General features: G+C 53.1%; 2 protein-coding genes across 8 annotated transcripts in view; one reads left to right on the top strand and one right to left on the bottom strand.

Moving 5' to 3' along the window:
* Positions 1-12,294, top strand: part of NEURL1 (neuralized E3 ubiquitin protein ligase 1) — a 74,472-nt gene extending 62,178 nt beyond the window's left edge. For both annotated transcript variants that reach the window (XM_027529523.1, XM_027529524.1), the window contains exons 4-6: positions 6,164-6,853; positions 9,303-9,449; positions 9,954-12,294. In XM_027529523.1, coding sequence (XP_027385324.1) covers positions 6,164-6,853; positions 9,303-9,449; positions 9,954-10,192 — 1,076 coding nt within the window. In that variant the 3' untranslated portion in view covers positions 10,193-12,294. The remainder of the gene's footprint in view (positions 1-6,163; positions 6,854-9,302; positions 9,450-9,953) is intronic.
* A 1,147-nt stretch (positions 12,295-13,441) lies between these two features.
* SH3PXD2A (SH3 and PX domains 2A) overlaps positions 13,442-22,993 on the bottom strand; it is a 249,230-nt gene continuing 239,678 nt past the window's right edge. For all 6 annotated transcript variants that reach the window (XM_027529520.1, XM_027529521.1, XM_027529517.1 and 3 more), the window contains one exon: positions 13,442-22,797. In XM_027529520.1, the coding sequence (XP_027385321.1) occupies positions 20,824-22,797 (1,974 nt within the window). In that variant the 3' untranslated portion in view covers positions 13,442-20,823. The remainder of the gene's footprint in view (positions 22,798-22,993) is intronic.

The raw sequence follows: 22,993 nt of genomic DNA, 5'->3' as shown, positions 1-22,993 counted from the left end.
GGTGGCTGAGTGGCCGAGCTCTGTGGTCACCTCCTAGACATCAACCAGAGTTTTCTGTTCCTTTGGACAAACGATTCTATTGCTTGGGGGAAAAATAAAAGTTTGAGACCCACCAGACCAGATGATTCTGGGGATCTATCCATCTAAGATCCCGTGGCTTGAAGATTCTGTAAATCTAAAAATCTATGACTCTGAGGGCTTCTGGAACATTCTGCCCTTTGTTCCATGAGCCTCAGAAGTGTGTTTGTTTTTCCCAACTTTCTTGTGGTTGGGTTTATATGGAGAGGGTGGAGGTGGTGTGGGTTTATATGGAGAGGGTGGAGGTGTGGGTCTCAGGGCACTTCCCAGAAGGGTGGAGGAACTCTTTGCCCATCCCAGCCATGCACCCACCCTCCCGGCTCCTTCCCCTGCCCCGTGCCAGCTGCGAACCAGCAGGAGGATGTTTATGGACACAGTTAATGGGTTGGTGCGCCTTCCAAACGGGCCAGCAGAGGTCCGCCAGCCGGCTGGGTGGCCGCAGGCTGACCCGTGGTTAAAGATTATCCAGTGCTGTGGATGTGAGAGTCTAAACAAACAAGACTTGGACCGATGGCTGGCCCGCTTCCAAGGAGCCTCTGCTGCAGCGCCCAGGCCCCACTCATCCCACACTGACTGGCAGCGTGTAGATCTCTGGGCTAGAGCTGCCCGAATGCCCTCCGCCTGGCATCTCCCCCTCCTTTCCCTTCCTTTCTCCTTGCTGGTTTTGCTCACACTTTTCTCCCCAGGCATCTGCTAATGCAGTTTTCCCACCCGAGTGCCTCTTGCTTCTGTCAGTCCAAATGCTCTTGTCCTTCAGGGCCTGGGTCAAATCCTGTTTCTTCTGAGATGCCATCTTTGACTCACCCTGAAAAAGAAGTTCTTAGCCTCAGTTGGACAGCATTATCCTAACAGGGAGATTTATTCTAAAGAAGAAAAGGCTCAGAGTGGGCCCTAGGGAGTGGGTATGGGACACTTGCATCTATGAAAGGAGTTTTTTTCTAAGTCACAGGTGTCCAAAGACAGGGAATAGATAGCCTTGAGAAGTGGTGAGCTTCTCGTCCCCAGGGGCGTTCTAGCCAAGGCTGGGTGAGAGCTTGGCAGAGATAAACAGATTTCCTTATTCTCCTCTAAGGTCTTATCTAACCTGATATACTGAGAATTTTCATGACTCCAAGCTTCAAGTCTCCCAAGGGCTCCTGGCTCCACAGGGCCTGGGTCCTGGCTGTCTCTCCTTAAACCCTGTCCAGGGCTGGGCACACAGGGCTCAATGGGTGGGTATGCCGGGTGCCTTCCCTAAGAGGGGAAGCCCAGGCCTCCTTGCCCTTTGCAGGGCCTGGCTCTTTCTGCCCTGGCCCAGGGGATCTGCCAAGCCAGCACCAGGTGCCAGACGAGGCAGGAGCTGAAGATGGACAAGTTCTTTCTTGCAAAACGGGCCACGAGAGGGGAGCCAGCTTTGCAGCTTCTCCTGTGGCCCTGTGCCACCTCTCCACCGTAAACAACTCTCAAGTAGGCAGCCGCATGTCCCAGGCCCGGATTAAATAGCTCGTTGCTTCAAACATGGGGTCATCCACTGATGGAGGTTGCAGGCCGGCCGTCGGTGCCCCAGGGTGCAGTCCTGGGCTGAGGTGGGGCCATGGTGTTCTCCCCTAGCTTTGGGAGCCTGGCCCCTTCCCTGACCCCCAACTTGATGTGGACTCATTCTGCCAGGACCTTTGTTGTCCCCTCTGTAGAGGGTGCCCTGACCCACTCCTCTAGCTCAGGTTTCATCTATTTCAGGGCCTCGCGCAGACGGGCACACTGATGGGATGGTTATTTTGGAGCTTGCTGGCAGCTTGCAGCTGCTCCTGACCCTAGGAGTGGAGGGGATGGGAGAGGAGACATACTTGGGCTGGGCAGTGGCCCCAGGGGTTCTGTTTTTAGCTGGTTCCCAGTACCTCTTGTCCCTCCTCTCCCAACTCCTGTGATATTTCAAGCAAGGTCAAAGGAGTCACTTTCTTGCCCCTTCTCCTCTTTTCCCGCTGTTTCTCCTTCTTTCTCTTCCTTTGTCTCTAATCTCCACTTGAAGCTTCTCCTTCCTGGTCTTTAGTCAGTGAGGTCATTCAGTGATTCTGTCCCGGGTGCTTATGACTGATGCGAAGTCCTAGGTTCAAAGAGTTAGTCGCCTGGGTGCACATGGACCTGACTTTGACAAACTCAACCTGAGCAAATGCTAATAACAGAAGTTATCAAGTATCTAGGTGCCGGGGGCTTTGCACTCTACCTCTGGTCCCTTCAACAATATCGCAAAGCAGGTATTATTACCCCTGATCTCTAGGTGAGTGATCTGGGACTGGAGGAAAGTGGCTCACCCACAGGCCACCAGCCAAGTGCTGGGTCAGACATTTAAACCCAGGCCTGTATCACTCCAGGGCCCACGCATATCCTTCTGAGCCAGGCAGCATGGAGACAGTAGCAAAGGCTCACAGTACCCTAGGGATCGTCTTGTGCCAGGCACTCTAGTGCTTCATCCCACTCCATCTTCTTCACAGCATCCCTTCCAAACGGGATTTCAGATTTCATACTAATAAGGAAATGCTGATTTCACCACTATAGAAGAGAGGCCCAGAGGGCTTAAGCTGTTTATCCAAGGTCATACAGCCAGGAAATGACAGAGCTCAGATGGGAACCCAAACTGATGACTTCAGAGTCTTGCACTGGACTGTGTTCCTATCTTGCTGACCAGTTTATGGATTTTGGTTACCAAAACTCCTAAAACACTCTCAGGTTGTGAGAGTACTTATTAGGAGAGGTGTGATGGCCACACTGCGTCAAGCTGGTGAGAGTGTATCTGAGAGTGTACTGAGTCTGGAGCTGTTCATTGTCTACGAGGTGGGAAGGTGTGTGTGGAGTCTGAGTGTTCCCTGAGGAGAGCTGTCTTCAGTGTGGGGCTGAGAGGCAGCCCCAGAGGTAGTAGGTATAAATACAGGAAGGTTATAACCAAACGCACCCTGGAAAGTAGACTGTATATAGAGCAGCACGTGAGCTGACAGACAGTGTCGGGTGTGTTTATATGTACACGTTTGTGGGTAGCGATCATTTTATTTAGGTTGATACACAGTCTACTCATTTTTAATATCTAGTACTTTCATACAAAAATAGCAATTAATTTGTAAACACTACCAGAATATTATCTAGCTGGTTTGTAATTTTTTAAGAGTGTTATTTTGTGTTTGTTGTGGTGGTGGTAGTAGCTCTTGTGTTCATTTTTAAGTGTAGATCTGTAAATACAATTGCAGGATTTAAAGCTTTAGCATGACATCTTGTGTACACGAGAGGAGGGATTTGAAGGAAGATGCCTTGCAGAGTGAGTTGGGTGGCAATTGTTAGGTTAAGGGAATTTATTTTCCTATGGGGTACGTGATAGTGTCAAAAGGAAGCATTTCTCCTAAACTTGGGAATAGGCAAACTACTAATCGGTGTAGCTTTGCATAGTATACTAGTCTAAAAAAGACAATAGGTAATATAATGAAAAAAAAAAAAAGCTTTTATGATGGATTTTGTAAGGTTTGTTGTAGGATAACCTGTTTTCTTGTTGTGATCTTACCACTCAAATGAAGGTAATTTGAATAAATTTTGTGTGGTACAGGATCAATGAACTAATTTTTCCTAAGAGTTCAACAAACAAACAAAAAAGCAACTAGGGAGGTAGATTTCAGTTTAAGAGAAGGAAACATTTTCTTAAAGACAGAGTAGCTCAGCAATGGCCTGAGTTGTCTGGGAGGGAGTGGGCATATTCAGGCAGAAGAGGACTCCTGTGGGGGCAGAGAGCAGGAGAGCGTACATCCAGCCCCATTCAGGAGTCTGTTTTGAGGGTCTGCCCAGCTCCATGGGCTCTGGCCTGATTGTCCTGAGTGTGGGGGTTGCGTGGGGTGGAAAGAGCAGCATGGGGTGTGTATGTGTGGCCCCCATGACAGCCTTGTTCATGTAAACCCTGGTTGGGCATCTCTGAGCCACTTCTTGCCTCCTTACCCTGCTTCTCCATCCCTTCTCTTCTCTGTCCCCAACCCTCTTGGAGTCCCCAAGGGCCAGTCCCTGGAGTCCTTGAGGGGTCAGGGGAGCAGGGCTGTGGCCTGGGGTCCAGGTCGGCCCACAGCCCTCCTCTGCCCGCTGCTATTGTCTCCCATGTCTTGCCCTCCTCGCCTCTGGCTCTCCGCAGCCCCCCAGCCTCTCTGCACCATTGCTGTCACAGAGTCAATTCCCTGGAATAATCACATTTTCCGGTTGGCTCCCTCCTCCTTACTAAACACGATGCTGGGAAATCCCGACCAGCCAGGCCTCGAGAGGCTTCTCCAGAGAAGCAGGAGACTTGTGGGGAGGGCTCAGCACCCTCTCCTTGCTGGGGCCCAAACAACACTGTTCCTGGATGGGGCAGAGGAGCTGGGGGAGAGCAAAGATAGGGAGGCATTAGAGAGCAAATCTAGATTCAGCTGGAGCTGAATTCTGGCTTCGCTATCCCTACCAGTCTGTTCCTCCAAACTTTGCTCTCATGCTGAGCACCCCTACCATCCTTACTCAGTTCCTGGAGAGAAAGCACAGATTCTCCCTTGGGGAGGCTCAGAGAAAAGCCTCCTGAGAAGGGATTGGTCCATGGTAAGGCCAGCAGTGGCCCCAGCCAAATTTGGGGCCTCCCACGAAAAGGATCCGGTAAACCTATATGGCTTGAAAGTGGAGGGTGTGGGATAAGGAGTTGGGTGGATCACGCTTTAACCCTGGAGCTGCAGCTTGGTTGTCACAGAACATCTCCGAGCTTTATCCGTACAAAGGGAACACCTCTGTGGGATGCTTTAAGGAGGAAATGCAGCAGTAATTCATTGCACCTGATGACTTTTATTACAAATTATAGGACTCCATAAAGCAGACGTAACCAGCCATTAAGAAATTACGGTCTCAGAAACATGGTTATTAGTGTAAAAGGGTATACAGGACACGATAAATAGAAAAATTAGTTTTGAAAAGGAAATTTGTATAACAGAGTTCTTCACCTGGAGTCCATGGCCATGGATGCTCTGAAATTATCCACAGAATTTAGGGAGAATGTGCATTTTCCTGAGAAGATAGGTACAAGTTACATTTTCAAAGAGATTTGTTACCTGTAAAAGTTAAAGTTTAAAACTACTGATGTTTATATAGTATGATTCAATTTTTGTGTTAAAAAGAGAACTAAAATATATTCAAAAAAGGCTGGAAACTCACACATCTAAATATTAAGAGTATTTTCCTCTGGATGGCAGGCTGACAGGAGATTCCCATTTCTCTTTGCTGAACTGTCTTTTTTTTTTTAAACAAAATACAGTCTGTATTACGTGTATGAATAAAAAGAGAAAGGGTTTGCTTTCCAGTTGTTGGTTTTGAAAGGAGGGCTTGGAAAAATTCACTTAGCGTCTCCACCTCAGCGTCCTTTGGTAGAAACAATATCAAAAGCTAATTTTTGCTATAAGATGAGACAATTTGTGCAGAGAGGTATTCTAGAGGGGAGGGTTCCCTCTGGGCTCCCAGAGGCATAGAGTATCAACATGCATTCAGCAAGTGTTTACTGCTTTCTTCTGAGTGCCAGGTGCTATCCTGGCTGCTAGGATAAAGAGCCAGGTCCCAGGAGTTCATTTTTTTTAATCCGACTTTTATAAGTGTACCATTTAGAAGTAATCGTGTTTTTAGTTTTGGTGTCTTTCCTGCCTGATGATCCTTTGCTTAAGCAGATAGGTAGTCTGAGGTCCTGCAGAATGTGTGATGTTCTTGTTCAGTGGCTAAGTCGTGTCAGACTCTTTTGAGAACTCACATGGACTGTAGCCCGCCAGGTTCCTCTTCCATGGGGATTCTCCAGGCAAGAATACTGGAGTGGGTTGCCATTTCCTTCCCCATGGGTACCTTTCCATTCCAGGGATCCGACCCAGGGATCCAATCTGTGTCTTGTGCATTGGTAGGCGGATTCTTGACCACTGAGCTACCAGGGAAGCCCCTGTAAAATGTCCGAGCATTTTCTTTGCCGTTAGAAACTAGATTTGTCTTACTAGTGCCGGCTTTAACGACTAGTGGGAGGAGACTCACAGGCGATGGGACCCGGGGCTGTGGCCCGCCTGACGGTCGCCCTGTCCCCCTACCCCCGCAGACAGCGAGCTGGTGCTCCCAGACTGCCTGCGCCCGCGCTCCTTCACCGCCCTCCGGCGGCCGTCCCTGCGGCGCGAGGCGGACGAAGCGCGCCTCTCCGTGAGCTTGTGTGACCTCAACGTGCCGGGCTCTGACGGCGACGAGGGCACGCCAGCTGCCGGCTGCCCCATCCCGCAGAACTCGCTCAACTCGCAGCATAGCCGCGCTCTGCCCCCGCAGCTCGACGGCGACCTGCGCTTCCACGCGCTGCGCGCCGGCGCGCACGTCCGCATCCTGGACGAGCAGACGGTGGCGCGCCTGGAGCACGGGCGCGACGAGCGCGCGCTCGTCTTCACCAGTCGGCCTGTGCGTGTGGCCGAGACTATCTTCGTCAAGGTCACGCGCTCGAGCGGCGCGCGGCCCGGCGCGCTGTCCTTAGGTGTCACCACGTGCGACCCTGGCACGCTGAGGCCGGCCGACCTGCCCTTCAGCCCCGAGGCCCTGGTGGACCGCAAGGAGTTCTGGGCCGTGTGCCGCGTGCCCGGGCCCCTGCACAGCGGCGACATCCTCGGCCTTGTGGTCAACGCCGACGGAGAGCTGCACCTCAGCCACAACGGCGTCGCGGCGGGCATGCAGCTGTGCGTGGACGCCTCACAGCCGCTCTGGATGCTCTTCGGCCTGCACGGGTCCATCACACAGATCCGCATCCTTGGTGAGTGCCCCTGGCCACGTGCCCTCCTCCCTCGAGGCGCATCCTGAAGCTGGCGCCTCCAGGCCTAGCATCTCGTCTTCCCTGGAGGCAGAGTCTGTCTGGGTAGGGGGGAACAGCGCCCACCCTGCTCCTTATGGGTTCTAGTCAGAGTCACTCTTTTGATTAGTCCATGGTTCTCAGATTTCACCAGATAAACCCTGGGGAGGGGGAGAAAAGCAGGGAACACTGAGTTTCACGCTCAGAACCGGTTTCACCCACATGCCCACGTGCATAAACAGCTCTCATACACATTGCCTAGTGGTTGTGGCCTTTTAAAAATGGGGAAAAAAATTGTTTCCACTAGCAATGAACTTTTTGAGGTTCAGTTTCCATTTATCAAAAAATGGGAACGAAGACCTCTACCTCTAAGGACGGTTTTGTGTCTAAATAAGATAAAGAGGGTGGTGTGTCAGCGGCCAGGTATCTCTGAAGAGCAGTGCCTGGATTGGGGGCTTTTGGAGAATCCCTGGGCCTTGGAGGAAATGGGGTTGCAGATGTCTGGGCCTTCCTGGCTTTGAATGGAGAGTTTGAATGGACTGGGTGACGTGGATTTGTATAAGCCATATTTCGCAGAGTGTTCTGCAGGATGCTGGGCTCAGTCAGTCCCTCAGTTGTGTCAGATTCTTAAATCCCACCTCCAGAAATTTTGATTCTGTAGATTTCAAATTAGGTCCTGGGCATCTAAAGTTTTCTTCCTTAGCAAATTTGGTCAGACAAGTTTGGAGACCCCTGGGCCTCACAGCCCCCAACCTAGACCTCACCCCAGGAGACTTCATAGACATGATAAAGTGTGTATGTGAGTAAGCATGAGTAACACCGTAAGACTGGCATACCGTGTCTAGGCACATGTGAGTAAATGCATGGGTATTTGTGTATGCGGTGCTGTTGGTAATTGTGAGTGTATGAGAGTTTTGTGAAATCAGGTAAAATCAGTGGAGACTTCCTCCTCTGGAAAAAGACCAAATGAAGATGGAGCGGAAAATAAATTGGAAAAAGAATGAAAAGAAATGGGACTAGGGTGCTAAGAAATTAGGATTGAGGGAAGATAAGTCAGGGAAGAGTGAAAAGAAATCAGGCTAGATAAAAAGACATCAGAAAGGAAGAAAATTGGCTTAAAAATTCAAGGTGGAATAAAAAGAAACCAGACTAGAGTGCAGAAAAAAAAAAAAAAATCAAGCTGAGGTACAAAGATATTTGGCTACAGTCATCAGGAGATACTGCTCCTCAGATAAAGGATATTACATAAGGGCAAGATAGTCTCTTGCATCAGCACCATCTAATAATAGTTAAGTAGCTTTTCAGTAAAGCTTCTGTTGCTCAAAGAGGCTTACTAGACTAGAGCAAAGGAGAAGCTTAAAAAACAAACAAAAACCCCAGGACTTAAATGTCCCCAGAGGGAAGTAGGCCAAGGTGGGCGTTGAAGATTAATCATTCAGAATTTAATATATGCTGAACAGTGTGCTCCTGAGCTGTTTGGAGAATTGGACATCTTGACTACCAAAGTGGTGATAGAGGATCCTGACTTTAAAGGAAAAACAAATCAGTAACAATGTATGGAAGGATGATTATTTACTTCATAGAAGAGTGCTTTGGTTTGTTGAAGGCCTAAGTGAACTAAGAATGAAAAGATATTTCCTTCACCCTAAAACTATAGCCAATTTCATGCTTCATGGTGAAACATTAGAAACATTATCATTGAAGTCGAGAATGTGATTAAGATGCCGTACAGTATCATTCTGAAAATGCTAACCAGTGCAATAAAGCAAGAAAAGCAAATAGGAGGTATAAATTTCTGAAAGAAGGAGATGATAGTTCACTTAAAACATGTTAACACTACTAAGAGAAATCCTGTGGACAGCTAATAAATATTCTTAGAAACAGTGACTATTAAGTGAATTAGATTGAATAAATTAGACTGAATAACTACTAATAAAAAAATATCTCATTGAGCACTTACTTGTGTGTAGGGCATTATGTTAGGGCCTGTGGGAAAGTCACAGGTGAGTCAGGCTTTCTGCTCTCCGGAAGCTCAGGGTTTAAATAGGGAAACGTTACAAAGTTACATTCCTGGGCAAAGAACAAATAATTTCCCAGGCTCTGTGATTGCTTATTTCTATGCAAGGTGTGTATGACTGGTCAGTACTGGATAGAGATAGGTGGTGGTGGGGTGGGGGGAATCAAGGCTGGCTGGAGGAAGGGACTGAGGAGAGAGCCCCAAGAGACTCCCTGGACAGTTAGCTCTTTAAGGCAAAGGCTCAGTCAGTCTCTGAGCTAGTGGCTGGGCTGTGTGGTCAGGCTGCACCACCCGTTTCTCTCCTGGGAACCTAATGGAGGATGGAAACTCAAGCTTTCCAAGGTGGGCCTCTGAGTGTCTAGGTCCCACCTTCCCCCTCTCCCTCCCTTTCTGCAGGCTCCACCATCCTGGCAGAGCGGGGCATCCCATCACTCCCCTGCTCCCCCGCCTCCACACCAACCTCCCCCAGCACCCTGGGCATCCGCCTCTCTGACCCCTCGCTTGGCACCTGCAGCTCTGGCCCTCTGGGGAGCTCTGCTGGAGGTAAGTAGGCTGGCCTCTTTGGTTCCATGTGACTGTGCCAGCCCTTCCACCCTGAGGGACCTGCCCTCCACCCTGGCTGAGGCAGGTCTGCAGACGGGGCTCCAGAGGAGCTGGAGATGGGCCCAGTGAACCCACGTTGAGTGGTGATTCCTGGGCTGTGTCCCGTCCTGTCCCTCAGCTGGGTGGCTTTCTCCAGAGGACTTCTTGAGCACAAAGAACACCAGAGAGTAGCTCAGCGGGGCCTCCCCAAGTGGGTTTTGGGCCTCCATCCTTCCCGCCTCTTCTCATTGCTTCATGGACACCCTGGCCCCTGGTCTGGGCATGGAGGGGCTGGAAGTGGGGCTGTCCAGAGTGCATCCTCTTTCTTCTTGTGCCCAGGAGGTGGGTGGCAAGGTAGACAGGCTGATCCCAATCCATGGAGGAGGAGAGGCCGGGGCTTTCTTCATGAACCTGGGACCAGCCAGGTTCGTGCCTCCCCCCTCACTGCTGTCCCCGTGTCCCCAGGAACAGCCCCCAATTCACCAGTGAGTCTGCCCGAATCACCAGTGACCCCAGGCGGGGGCCCGTGGAGCGATGAGTGCACCATTTGCTATGAGCACGCGGTGGACACGGTCATCTACACGTGTGGCCATATGTGCCTCTGCTATGCCTGTGGCCTGCGCCTCAAGAAGGCTCTGCACGCCTGCTGCCCCATCTGCCGCCGGCCCATCAAGGACATCATCAAGACCTACCGCAGCTCCTAGCCGTCACGGACCCATCCGCTCCCCAGCTTCCTCCGAATCCGGCCCGGCTCCGGCTGAGGCGCAAGTCAACGGGGCCCCTTCTCTTCTTCCTCGTTTTGGAAATTCTTTCCCCTTCTCATTAAACTTGGGAAACAGCCCCTGAGGTCTGGGGAGGAAGGGGAGTCAGGCTGGGAGGTGGGGGCAGAAGCAAGTCTCAGCTCTTCCCTGCAGGCCGAGGGGCTAAAGCGGGGGGAGGGGGGATCTCAGCCTGTCCTGGTCCTTTCCTGCCTGGGGTAGATTCCCAGGAGGTCTCTTTAGCCTGTGTGGCACCTTTGTGAACGTTAGAAAGTGTGTCCCATCCTCTGGGCAGATGCGGCCCTGAGTCCAGACACGTGGCCTGGCTAGTGGAGTGTGGCCCTGGACTTCAGCCTCTGTTTTCTCCCTCAGCCAGCTGCCCTTGAGCAGTGCACAGCCTGGGCTGCTGCCTTACTCTCTGACCTTCCCCCACTGTCTCCTTCCTTCTTTCCCTTCCCCTTGGGCCTGGCAGCCAAGGGTAAGACGGCCAGTGGATCCCTCTCATCCCAGGAGGGCTGCCGCCTCTGTGCTGTGCCTGTTGCCCACTCACCCTGGATGGGTGGACAGACAGGCCACGGAAGCCTCTGGGTTCTGGGTTGCTAGCCCCCTGGCCTGGTTGAGACGTGGAGGACCCCTTCCTGGTCGTGGCCTGTTTGCCTCAGTGGGCTCGGGGATGCTCTTGCCTGGGGGCAGCCCCTTGGCGTGGGCTGGAGAGCAGGGGAGGTCTTCTGTCAGGCTTTAGCATCCCTGGGAGAGGCCAGGATCCTGGGTTGGGAGTAGAGGACTTCCTGGAGCAAGAATGGCTTTTTTTTTTTCCTGTATTTTAATTTATTTATTTATTGGGTTTGTAGGGGTTAGTTTGGGCGGGGGGAGTGAATTCCCACCCCCCAGACTCCTATAAAGGCTGCCCTAGTAGGTGGAGTGCCTGGTTGGAGGGGCCAGCAGAGGTTGTCATCACTTAAACTCTGCCCTGAACTCCAGCACATGAGTGCATAGCCAGCTCTGCTTACCATGAAATAGAACTCCATAAAAAGGGGCCGAGTCGGGATGCCTTCTGGCAACTTGTGTCCACTTTTTAGAGAGGACAGCAGAACCTTTGCAGTGCCCTGGGACTAGCAGATCACCCGGAGCCACAGAACGCTCTTCTTCTTGGGCTGGAGCCTGGGTATCGTAATTGGCTCATATACATCGAGAGGCCCGAGTTCCCCACTCTGTAAGGACATGGAAAAGTCTGGCAGGCTGGGGGAGGGAAGGCCAGCAGGTCTTGTCATTGTAGGCGCTCTCTCCCCCAGGAGAAAGGAGAAGGGGTGGGTCCCAGCACCTCCAGGTTCTTGATCCTGATTTTGGAGTGAGGGGGTACCCCCAGCTGGTCTTAGGTTACAGTCATCTCAGCCCCGCACACCTGTCCTGGTAGGCCACGGGCTGGGGCCAGCTCTCGGAGTCCTGGCAAGTCTCCCCGAGCCTCCAGCCCTCTGTCCCCTCAGATGGCTCTTTTTTACGCCCATTGGAGACTGCTTTGTTACATGGCCTGCAGAGCATGGGATTCTAGACCTGGCCACTGACCAGTTGTGTGGCCCTGGCCAGGTCACAGTCGCTCTGAGCCTCAGCTGCCACCTCTGTAAAATGATTGTTGGGGGTGTGGGAAGACTTTTTTTGTGACTCTCAGGGGGTTCTTTGGTGGTGGCTGCTATGGGGTGGGGTGGTGGGAAGCACAGGGAGGGGGGTCATGATGCCAGGCTGGCCCTGTCTGTACCTGCCTTGCAGGGCAACTTTGGGAAGTCACCATTCTGCCATGGGCCTCTGCTCCCCACTAACCCCGTAGACCTCTTCTGTGGGAGTGGGGTGAGATGGGGCTGGTGGTGGCCCCAAGCAGTCAGGGCGCCCATCCCAGAGGCAAGGGAAGTTCACAAGTGCAGGGGCTGCATGGCCTGAGGGTCAGGGAGAAGAAGCCATCCATCCCATTGTCTCTGTTAGTGTGAGGGTAGTTGCTGCCTCCTTTGTGAACTTGGATCACCGTGATTGTGAATAAAGGTGATTTCGTACCAGCCTGAGGGCTGTGCTGTGCAGTATGGAGGGCTGGAGGCGGGGAGGAAGGGCGGGCCGGTGTGTGTGTGTGGCGGGGGCGGGTGGTGATGGTGATGGAGGTGTGGAGGAAGAGGGCCAGGTGTCCTGGTTTGGAGGGGAGCCAACAATCAGAAAAGACCCCCTGGAGACGGCAGGGGAGGGGGAGGTAGCTGGAGCATGGCCTGGGGCTTGTACAGCAGAGGCCAGAATGCCAGGCGACCCTCGCTGTAAGCCGAAAGGGAGAAGCCACTGCCCTTCCGTGACTGCAGGTCTCTGGATCTGTCAAGAGCAGGAGCTGCAGAAGTCCGTGAAGCTCCAAAACGCTGAGCCGGATCTGAACCTGTGTGCAACCTTTGTGGAGGGGCGGCGCCACCTAGGGGCTAAAGGGAGGATGGCAGGGGCTGTGCTGAGCTCCCCAGAACTGGGTCTGCCCATCCCTCACCCCAAGCCCAGACCTCTTGCCTCTGGCTGGGAGCTCAGCTGCGCTCCCACTGGTGGGTGCAGAGGCTTACGCCAAATGAGTGGCACAGCTAGTTAGAAAGGGAGGCCTCTGGCTACGGGCCTTTGGAAAAACTTCTTAGGTGGGCTGAGTACATCTAGGTGGCTGTGAAAGCTGGAGTGCCAGAGGGGGTCCAGGCACGACGTGGGGACCTAGCTCATTTGGCAGCCTGAGCCTCAGAGGGGCATGGGATGCTTGCCTTCCTGCCCTCTCTCCTGGGAGGATGCTCTGGCTGGCCAGCCTCTGCCTGGCCTTGAATGGCCATGGGCTACTTCCTACACCAGGACTGCTCAGCCCTGCTTACTGAAGTCCAGCAAAAGTAGGGGAGGGTCAGGGGCTCCAGGCTGAGGAGCCATGGAAGCCCACTGGATGTGGTCTTGGTGGCCCCAAGGTCTGTATCTCTAAAAGCCTGGGCCACTGGCCAGAAAGCCTTCCAAAGGTGGGGAAAAGGTGGGGAGCTTGAGCACGCTTCTCACCAGCAAGGGTGGCAGCTTACATGTTTCCCTCTACCCCTCCAGTGTCCTCAGAGGGCCCGGACCCTGAAGTTCATGCCTCATTTGGGCGTAATGTGACTTTTGCCACTCAGCTGGATGTTTTTTCTGGTGGCAGGGGAGAATCAGGAGGTGATTCTGTTCAGTTAAAAAGGCAAAAACTTTATTTAGTTTTTGGGGAAATACAAGATGCATGTAAACATAAAATACAAAACAAAACAACCCAAATCTTACAGTCTAGAAGCATGCCAAGACAGAACATTTTCTGCAGACCAGAGTCCCGTCAAAAGGATAAAGGACACCTGGAAAGTGGCAGGTCAAGGGGCTGGGTCCCTTCCCCAAGGACACTGCATTTTTGTGATGAGAACAACTGAAAAAAAACCAACCCATTATTAAAAATATTAGAAACATGGAGACAGTTTAGCACCACCATTGAGCCTGGAAATTTTTTAGCACTCGAACTGCACTGAATTCAATGTCCTTTTCTTCAGTTTCTCTGCTGAGGGGAGAAAGGGGAATGACCTCCGTCAGCCCCACAGGTCCCACTAGGAGCTGGGAGGGGTTGCGTGGACACTGTGAGGAGCGCCCCAAAGACATCCAGCTAGCTTACGTGCAAGCATGCAGTCCACAAACCCACGCTTCACAAACCTGCCACTCACACCTGCCTTCTTCAGAAGTCGCCTTCCTGCAGGTTTCCTGTAAACTGTCAGGGAAACCCTTTTCCTATCCTGGGTCCTGGATTTAAAGAAGACCTCTTACAGAGACCAAGTTGCAGATCCAAGAATGGAGGCTCTGTTGACCTTTCTTTGAAATGCTCAAGAGCAGTATGCCTTGCTCACAGGCCACTAACATGATGACTGCATTGCACCGTCTTCTGAGTCACACTAGTGAGGCAGGCTCAGCAAACTGAAACACCATAGACATCGTTAGAGATACTCAAGAATAACTGGTGTCAACAGAAGAGCAAATGAGGTTGCCTTCCCCCCAGATATGCTGGATGGTGTCTGGACCCCGAGGTTTCAGTCTGGGGATGGTGGGTCCCTACTGCATAAACCATTCTGGTTACTGGTCTCTGGTTCAAGTAATTTGAGAGGCCAGTTCTAGATTGGACAAAGAAAGGTGGGCAAAATCAGCCTGGAAGCTAAGAGATGGAGGAATGTTCTCCAAAGATTGGTTTGTTGCTGGCAACTTTGGCTTTCTACTAAGTAAATCAGTGACCGTTAAGAACATGCTGGCGACCCAGCTTGTGGTCCAGCAACTAGCAGTTTCCTCTGGTCAGCTTCTTCTACAGCCAAATCTTGAGACTTTCCCAGCCTATTCTGTCTGGGCCCTTGGGTGTTGAATCATTGTTTCCTCCCTACTGGCTCGCTTCCCTTTGAAACACTCAGAATTCACTCCTTTCTTCTTTCTACTAAAGACAAAACTCCAGACTCTAAATCCTGACTCAACCTCCTCACTCTTTTCCCTTTCTGCCTAGCAGACATCCTCTTCTGGGAGTCACCTTCCCGGGGAAGGGATGGAAAACCCAGCCACCCCAGTCTCTCACACATTCATCTCGCCGACATGCCTCTCACTTACTTTCAACGTGCTCGACCCATACTTTTGCTTTAAAACGATAATTCTTTCTTCCTCTTTCTTGCCTCCTGAGGTCCAGCCCATTAGCCAGGATGGAAATGGGAGCAAAGGAGGGACCTTCATCGCAGGGACCTATTCTCTAAGGCCACTAAGTTCTGGGATGGGAGAGGAAGCTGATTGTCAAGTGCAAACTCAAGATTAGAAAGATAGGATTGGGGAACGGGGGATAGCGTGGTAAAACCAACTTTACATGCAGGTTGGGATCAAGGCCCAGGAAGGCAGAGCCCTCCACCCAGTCTATAAGCACCAGTGTGCCCGACTTGCGGCCTGAGGACCCAGGTGTACAGGACAAAACGGGGAGGGACTCCACCATCAGAGGGGCTGTCCTCCTGAAATGAAGCCGTAGGTCATGGCCCTGTTCTGTCCCTGGCTGATCACAGAACTTGAGAACCGGAGGCCACCCCCAGCCAGAGATCATAATCGAGGCAAGAAGCTCAGTAATGTCAAGGGGGAGCCCTCCACATGACCCCGTGAAGTGTTCAGTTGGGGCCGGCGGTCTAGATCGGGGGTGATGTGCCTACACAGGCAGGTGAGAGAATTCTCACCCCGACCAGCCTGACCCACCCTCAGCCACACAAGAACCGAGGGCAAGCAGCTCTCAGGACACGGGGGTTCCCACAGTGGTGACATGCACGGCAGAGGCTGGGAGGCAGCCTGCTAGACACGCGTTTGCAGGTGGTGGCCCTGTCTGAACCCCTCAGCACTTCCACACCCAGCGGCGCCTCCTTTCCACATCTTCATTTTGGAGCCCGGGACAATGGCCTAGGCTGCTTCTGCTAGATCTGTTAATGCCAGTGTGAAGTTTCCAACTAAATACTTAATAAAATAATTACAAAAAAAAAAAAAAAAAAAGACACATTGCACTCTCCAGCCAGAATTATGTGTGTGAGTAACACATACACTTGCTGCCAGAAGCTGTGAGTCCCGTGGGGCCTGCCCAATGCCAAGGACTTGTTCAGTGGAGACAGCTTGCCCAGTATCTCTTTCCTCTAACCCCATGTTATTTAGTTCAAGTGGGAAATGACCAACACTCACACACATGCACTCACGCGCGCGCACACACTCACACCACATGCACAATGCACTTACTCAACAACACACAGCCCTCAAAAAAGTGAGGGAATCTTAATTCTTTAGCAATGTGGATGGTTCTCTTTCCAGAGAGCACTGCATCGTCTCGAAAATTGGACCTATAGACGTATCCACTCCAAGGAGACACACCCACCCACAGGGGCACAGTTCCACTCTGGGCACCAGATCCATATTTGTACAGAAATTCATCAAATGGGTTGGAGCAGCAAGTGTACAGTACTGGAGGGGGAAGGGATGAGCCAGCGAGGTTGCACCTGTCACCCTGAGGGGCAGAGCTCCCAGGGCTTGGACCCAGAGACTTCCCATCCTGCCCTCTCTACCCGCACCTGGGTAGGAGGTGGGAGCTTGGTACCTGCCGGGGGAAGTTATGTCCGCAGGGACCTCCGCAGGCTTCTCCAACACGTTTTTTCGAGATCTTCTGGGAACTGTTGGGGTGTTGAGCAGAGGCAGGATCACGCCTCACTCGGGCTGAAGTCATTGAGATGAATGGGTGGCCCCAGCTCAGCGCCAGGCCCAGCTGCAGGCTTGTGGGAACTGGTGTCACCGGAGGACGCTAGGCTCAAGGCACCCACATACCCCCCTGAAGGATTTGGTTACACTGAGGGTTCCTGCTCATAAAACTGAACTTGAGGTTACATAGTTTTAGAAAGACTCAAACATACATCAAAAGGATCATGGCCCAAACATCAAGAGATTGGGGTGAGAGAGGGCTGCTGAGGGTGATTTTTAGGACAGGTCTTTCTGAGCAGCTGGCTGAAAAAGAACGGAAATGAAAACAAGGAGAAGTTCCTGGAGGTCCTTGCTGTGCGCCGAGGGCTGGGGCCCTGGGAGGCCGAGCGCCCCATGCCACTTCCCTGAATCCCGTTCTTCTGGGTGGACAACACCCAGCAGAAGGGGCTGCCCTCTGGCAGAGACCCCTGCCATCTTGCCAGGGAAGGGGGAGGAGGGATAAAAGGTCACCTGTTGGCTCCACCGCTGACTCCTTCCAAGAGCCCCACCTCCCCCAGCAGCACGTGGGGCTGCTGGCCCTCCCCGCCACTGTCCTACAAGCCCTGGCATCCCTCTTGATAATATTGCACTTTTCCTGTCTCTCAGATTGTTTTCATTTTCGATTGAGAATGCAAAGTATTTGGAGGGGGAGGGGAAGTGAGTAACCTTATAGAAATTATATATTAGTTAAATACAAAAAACAGGAAACGTAGGGGTTACTTTTTCTTTTTTTCCTTAAAAACAAAACAAAAAACTACCAAACCAAGGTTTAAACTTAAATAGTTCTACACCTATTCTGCAAATACTACTAATATGGAAATAATGCTTGACCGAAATTCCCTTGTCTTTTTTTTTTTTTCTTAGATGATAAAAGTAGTAACATGCCTTGCTGAGGAAAGCAATGGATATAAATGCCTGTAAAATATGCTGCTCTAACATCTGAAAGTGATTAAAACGATTCTATATAATGCCTTCGTCAAGATGGAGAACAGTGGAGGAAGAAAGAGGGGCCCATGGGGCCAGGCTTGGGGGTGGAGGGGGCCAAGGGCTGGCGAGGGGGCCCGGTCACAGCTGGCACACCTGCAGTTCAGGTTGTCCCTTCCAACTCCCTCTTGCTGCCCTTGGGGTCCCTTGGCCTAGTGGGAATAGCATGATGGCTGCCAGAGACCCCAGCCAGGCCCCTGTTACAAAGTGGGAGAGAGATGAAGACATCTTTTTCCCTTGTAATAAAGTCTTTAAACTGAAAGAAAAAAGCACCAAAGGATGCATCTTCAGGCATTATATAAACCTCAATAATGACCTCAGAAGGGCTCATTATGATTAAAGTTGCAGTATACAGCAATACAACGTTATTTCACATTTTCAATCGCAACTAATGGAAAACTAGGTTTGGACACTGCTGAGATTTCTTTTTTTTTCCTTTTTTAGTCCGATCTGGTTTTCCTCCAGATGGGTCAGAGCCCCAGGCCCCTTCCCTCCTCTACCTGCTGCCAGCAGTACCCTCCAACATCACAAAGCAGCTCAGTAGCTCTAGGGAAAAGCCCTCTTGCCCTGGGCAGGGCTAGGAGTCCAGGGGCGCAAGCCCTGGCATCCCCTGGCCATGACTGAGAGGGACTGGCATGCACCCTTCTTGCTTCAAGTATTAATATTCTCTTTGGGTTTGCAGGGTTTGTGCTGTGCTGAGAGTCGGGGTGATGGCGAGGGGCAAGGGGTGAAGATGGGGCATGGCAATCCCTGTTCACTGCCCAAATCTATATGCTGTCACTAGGTGGCAGCACTCTCCACTTTTCCTGGATGCCTGAGCAGCCCCAGCCATCCTTAGGGCTGGATGTCACAATGTAAACATGATGACCACACTATACACTCTAACGGGGGTGGGAAGGTCTGCTGTCAACTGTGTGATTTGGGAAAGCTAATTCCTGTCTTTGGGCTGCAGTTAACAGGAGGGTATGGCATGAAGTGATCCTGAAGGTCACTTATAATGACTCTATTACTTAAGAGCACTGGAGATTAAGGAGACGGGGTCCTTGGCAGGGCTAGGAGAGCCCCACAGGGCAGTACAGTGGAAGAGGAAGGGCAGGGAAAGGCAGGCTCTAGGGAGCACTGTGCTCCAGTCCAACTGAGATGCTCTGTGCTTGGCAGATGGGTCCTGCACTCCTTCCTGGCCTGGCTGGCATTGAACTGGCTCAGTGCAGACATTGAGGAGTGAAGCCGCTTGAGCCCTCCCCCTGGAAGATAGCTACGTGGAAGGTCCTTTAACCCGACAGTCACTCTACTTTTAAATTTTATTTTAAATAATCATAAATTACTTTTTTTCTTTTAATAAATATGTGCTGTTTAAAAATGAGAAAAGTATATACTGCATCTTTAAGTAATGCACTTTGCTCTCTGGGTTTCTTTCCATTCCACCTTATTAAAGTGCATTAATTAAAAAATAATGAACCACTTCTTTATCATTATTGTTCAAATAAGTCCAAATAATATTAATATAAAGACACTACAACACTACCATTAGTACTGCAATCTAGCAGATAACTCAACATCCTGCTCTATTTAATACTGTCCAGCAGAAGAAAATAACTAATTTTAATTTTAAACAAAAGGAAGCAAAATCTCACCACGGCCCTTTCAACAAAGAACGGGAGCAGTTTGCTAGAGCTGCCAGGCATCAGTGTACGGTGAGGAAGGGGGAGGGGGGGTGGCTGGGGGCTGAGGGCACGAGTCACGGGTCCCGTGCTGTTTTTTCCAGCAACATACACTGCCTGGGTGGGGAACAGGGGCGGAGGGAGGGCTTTTCCTCCTCAATCCAGGATCTGGCAGCTAAATCAGTGGCTGTGAGCCTGATTTGTCCACAATCAAAGGCACGTGTGGAAATCTACTCCCAGCAAAGAGTGAGTCCTCAGGGAAGCCAGTGTGGCCTCTGAAATGTCGACTGAAAGATACCACCCAGAGTTCAGAGGGACTTCACGTTCTCTCTTCTCGCTTCACAGGGGCGCTGCCCCTGGGGAAGCCCGGGCTGGCTCCGGGCCCAGGGATCTTCGTCTTCTCGGGCACTGCTCGCAGGCCACGGATGGCTGGTGGTGTCTGCCCAGTGGGGTCCCCTCAGCCCAGGGTGGGGTGACCGCTGCTTCTCCACTGCCTACACGTGAGGCTTTGGGCCCTGCCTGGGCCGGAGAATGTACGCTGTTCCTCTCCTGAACGCCACCCTCCTCCCTGGGGAGGGTCCTGCCTGCCGAGAGAGCAGCATCTTTGCTTCGCCACGTCCGGGGCTGAGGCTTCTCCCGCCTGAAATCCCTCTGGCCAGCGCTGGTGCCGTCCACACAGTGGAAACCAAATGAAGCGACTTCAGCTTGTGGAGAGGAAGAATGCAAAACACAAACCAACCAACCTCCCCACAAGAGTACGACAGAAATGCCACCTTCTCCCCATCCTGTCCCATGAGGCTAACTTCCCTTGGGCCCCCAAACAACCCCAAAATAAGGCCAAAAACCCAAGGCCTGACATAGAAGCCCCAAAGCAATACACCTCTCCCAAAACATGCAAAGGAATTGCCCACCCAGAAATACCCAAAAGAAAGTCTGTGCAGACTGATGAGACCGATGCCTCCACCCGCCCGCCCTCTCTGTGAGCTCTGGAGCTGGTGGTCCTCCACGGCATGCCCTGGGCAGGTGGGCACTCTTCCCAAGGCCAGCGGCAGTGACGGCTAAGAAAGGGGATCCTTGCTGGCACCTGGGCAACTGCCTTTTCTTCCGCAGACATGGATGGAGGCCCAGCCCAGGGACAGCCTGAGCTCACAAGAGATGTCTCCAAACCCCAGGGCCAGTGGTGTCTCCTACTACACCCACCCGTGGCAGGTGGTGGACCCTGGGAACCAGGATAATTCACAAATACAGGTTAGGACGATACAAGGGCCACTCTGGAGGCTAACAGCTACTGAAACCAGGCTAGGCAGGGGCAGGGCACGTGAGGCCCCTACAACCACATCTTTTCCAGATTGGCAGCCAAGGCACAAATTGGGTTTCCCACACGGCCTGTCCCAAATGGCGCCGAGTCCATCAGCAAAGTCCCCAAGGTACACACTTGAGGCTCAGCTTTCTCGCCCCTGATCCCAGGCCCAGGGCACCCCTGCCCATTCCCTTTCCCTGCTCAATGTGGGCCCCCGCCAGACCCCACCTTCTAGCTGGGGTCTTCGAGGTCACACATTCTGCAGGTTTCATGTTGTCCTCCCCACCCCCTCCCATTTCCCCTTTCCCTTTTGTCTTATTCCCGCTCACCCACACTAAGGCTGGAAGGACCCACTCCCCCCCTTAGTTCTTTTTCTCCAGGTAGTTGGAGGGTACCCAGCCTTTGAAGGGCTTCACCCCATCCAGGATCTGACAGTACCACCAGCCGTTGGGGTTCCTCTCCAGGACCTCCATGGACACGCCCTCCTGGAAGCCCGCCGTCTCGTCGTCCCCCTCATAGTCTGCGATCGAGACGTACACATCTTTGAGGTTGTTGTGGATGAACTGGGACTTCTCAATGGGCTTGGGGCGCACGGGGGACACGGGGATGCCATTGCGCTGAGTGGGCAGCAGGGGGGGCTCCGAGCCCTGGCTGGCAGCACGTTCAGCCAGGCGGCCCTTGGCCTCTGCGGCTGCCGAGCGGGCGGCGCTGAAAGAGGAGTTCCGGCGGACGCCTCGGAGGTTGTCGGTGGCCGTGAGCGACTCGTTCCTCCTCAGGGCGCAGGACAGGTTGCTGTCCTTGGGTGGCGGGGACACGAACACCGACTGGGGCCTGACGGCCACCTGCCGCACACCGTTCCTCATCTTCACCGCCCCGGCGCCTGAGGTCTTGACGAAGCCCCCGGGCGGCTTGGAGGGGATGGGCGGCGTGGCCCTCTTGCTCTGGTTGACGGTGTTGAGCGCTTGGACGCGCTTCTCGATCTTTTCCAGGCTGTCTGACTTGCCCTCGTTTTGCTTGCTCTTGGGGGCCACTGTGTCTGTCTCTTTGCCAGGCGGGTCGGATGGCTCGTTCTCGCCGAGCACCAGATAGTGGGCGGGGGCCCAGCCCTCCAGCTCCCCAAACCTCACGTACCACCAGCCGCTCTCCAGCTTTTCAAGCACCTGTACCTCCACGCCCGCGGGGAAGCTGATCTCCGAGTCCTGGACCTTCTGGTAGGCACTGCATGTGGTGTAGGAGGTGGCCTGCCCTTCCCGACCCTTCTTGGTGGGACAGGGGGGCGAGGCAGCAGGGAGGGTGATGAGGTCGGCGGAGCCTCTCCTGGACCCCTCGCTGGGACCCTCGAAGGCCGTCTGGGGGGGTAGCTCAGAATCCTCGCTCTTGGAGCCCTTGAGGCCGCCCCGGAGCTGGCCAGTGGGCCTCAGCTGGCGCCGTAAAGTGCTGATGTCCATCTTCTCTTGACTCTGGGACTCTGCGCGGTTCAGGAACGGCTTGGGCCGAACCGACGGCTTGGCCCGGGCACAGGAGGTCAGCCCAACCTTCGGGTCGGCATCCTTCTTCGCCCCGACCTTGGGAGTGCCACGGATGCCCGCGTCCGAGGCGGAACGGGGCTTCAGGTCCCCGCTGTTCTTGGACAAGGATGAGGAGGAAGAGGAGGAGGAGGAGGAGCAGGTGGTGTTGATGGTGATGGACGAGGAAAAGGAGGCTGAGGAGTGGTTCTTCCCCAGTTCCGCCTGGGCGTTCTTCTCCGCCTTGAGCTTCAGAAGTGAGGATGATTTGGGGGAGTCCGATTTGGGGGAATTTTTCCTGGCAAGGGACAGCGGGGAGCCCCCTGGGGAGTCGCTGTCTCGGGAGGAGCGTCTGGCCGACAGGCCGTCCTCTACACACGGCCGGAAGCCCTCGTTCTCGTAGATGGTCTCCTCCTCCAGGGCCACGTCCTCTGTGGATCCGCCCACCTTGAAGCGGGCGCGCTGCAGCGAGGAGGCCGGCGAGGGCCTGTGGGGCTGTGTGGGCCGCCTGTCCCCCGAGCCACCGTCCTCTGTGGGCTCTTCGGTCAGCTCCGGCTCTGAGTCGAAGCCAAAGGCAGGGATGTCGTACTCAGGCTCCTCGTACTTGAGCCTCAGAGGGGAGTCCTGGCTCTCGCCGGGGCCGGCTGGACCCTCGTCGGCCTCCTTGGGCTTGCTGGGTGGTGCCGGCGGGGGCACCTTGGGCCGTGTCAGAGTGCTCGTGCGGCGGCTCAGGTTGGGCTTCTTGCGCTTATCGATGTAGGATGCAGGGGCCCAGCCCTCCTTCTCACCAATCTGCACATACCACCAGCCACCTGAGTTCTTGTCGATGACCTGGGGGAAGGGGCAGATAGGCCGCTGAGCTGGGGGACTTGCCGGTACCCGACTGTGTGTGGGCTGGGCCCTGACACTAGGCTCTAGAAGACAGCAGCTCCACTTCCCGGACAAGCTAACACCACTGACTAAGTGGCGCAGGACCCAGCGCGGGAAGTGATGGGCTGGCATTCAAACCCAGGTCTCTGTCATCTCC

Source organism: Bos indicus x Bos taurus, chromosome 26, assembly GCF_003369695.1.
Source record: "Bos indicus x Bos taurus breed Angus x Brahman F1 hybrid chromosome 26, Bos_hybrid_MaternalHap_v2.0, whole genome shotgun sequence".
Lineage (NCBI taxonomy): Eukaryota > Metazoa > Chordata > Mammalia > Artiodactyla > Bovidae > Bos > Bos indicus x Bos taurus.
This window is presented reverse-complemented; position numbering and strand designations above follow the sequence as displayed.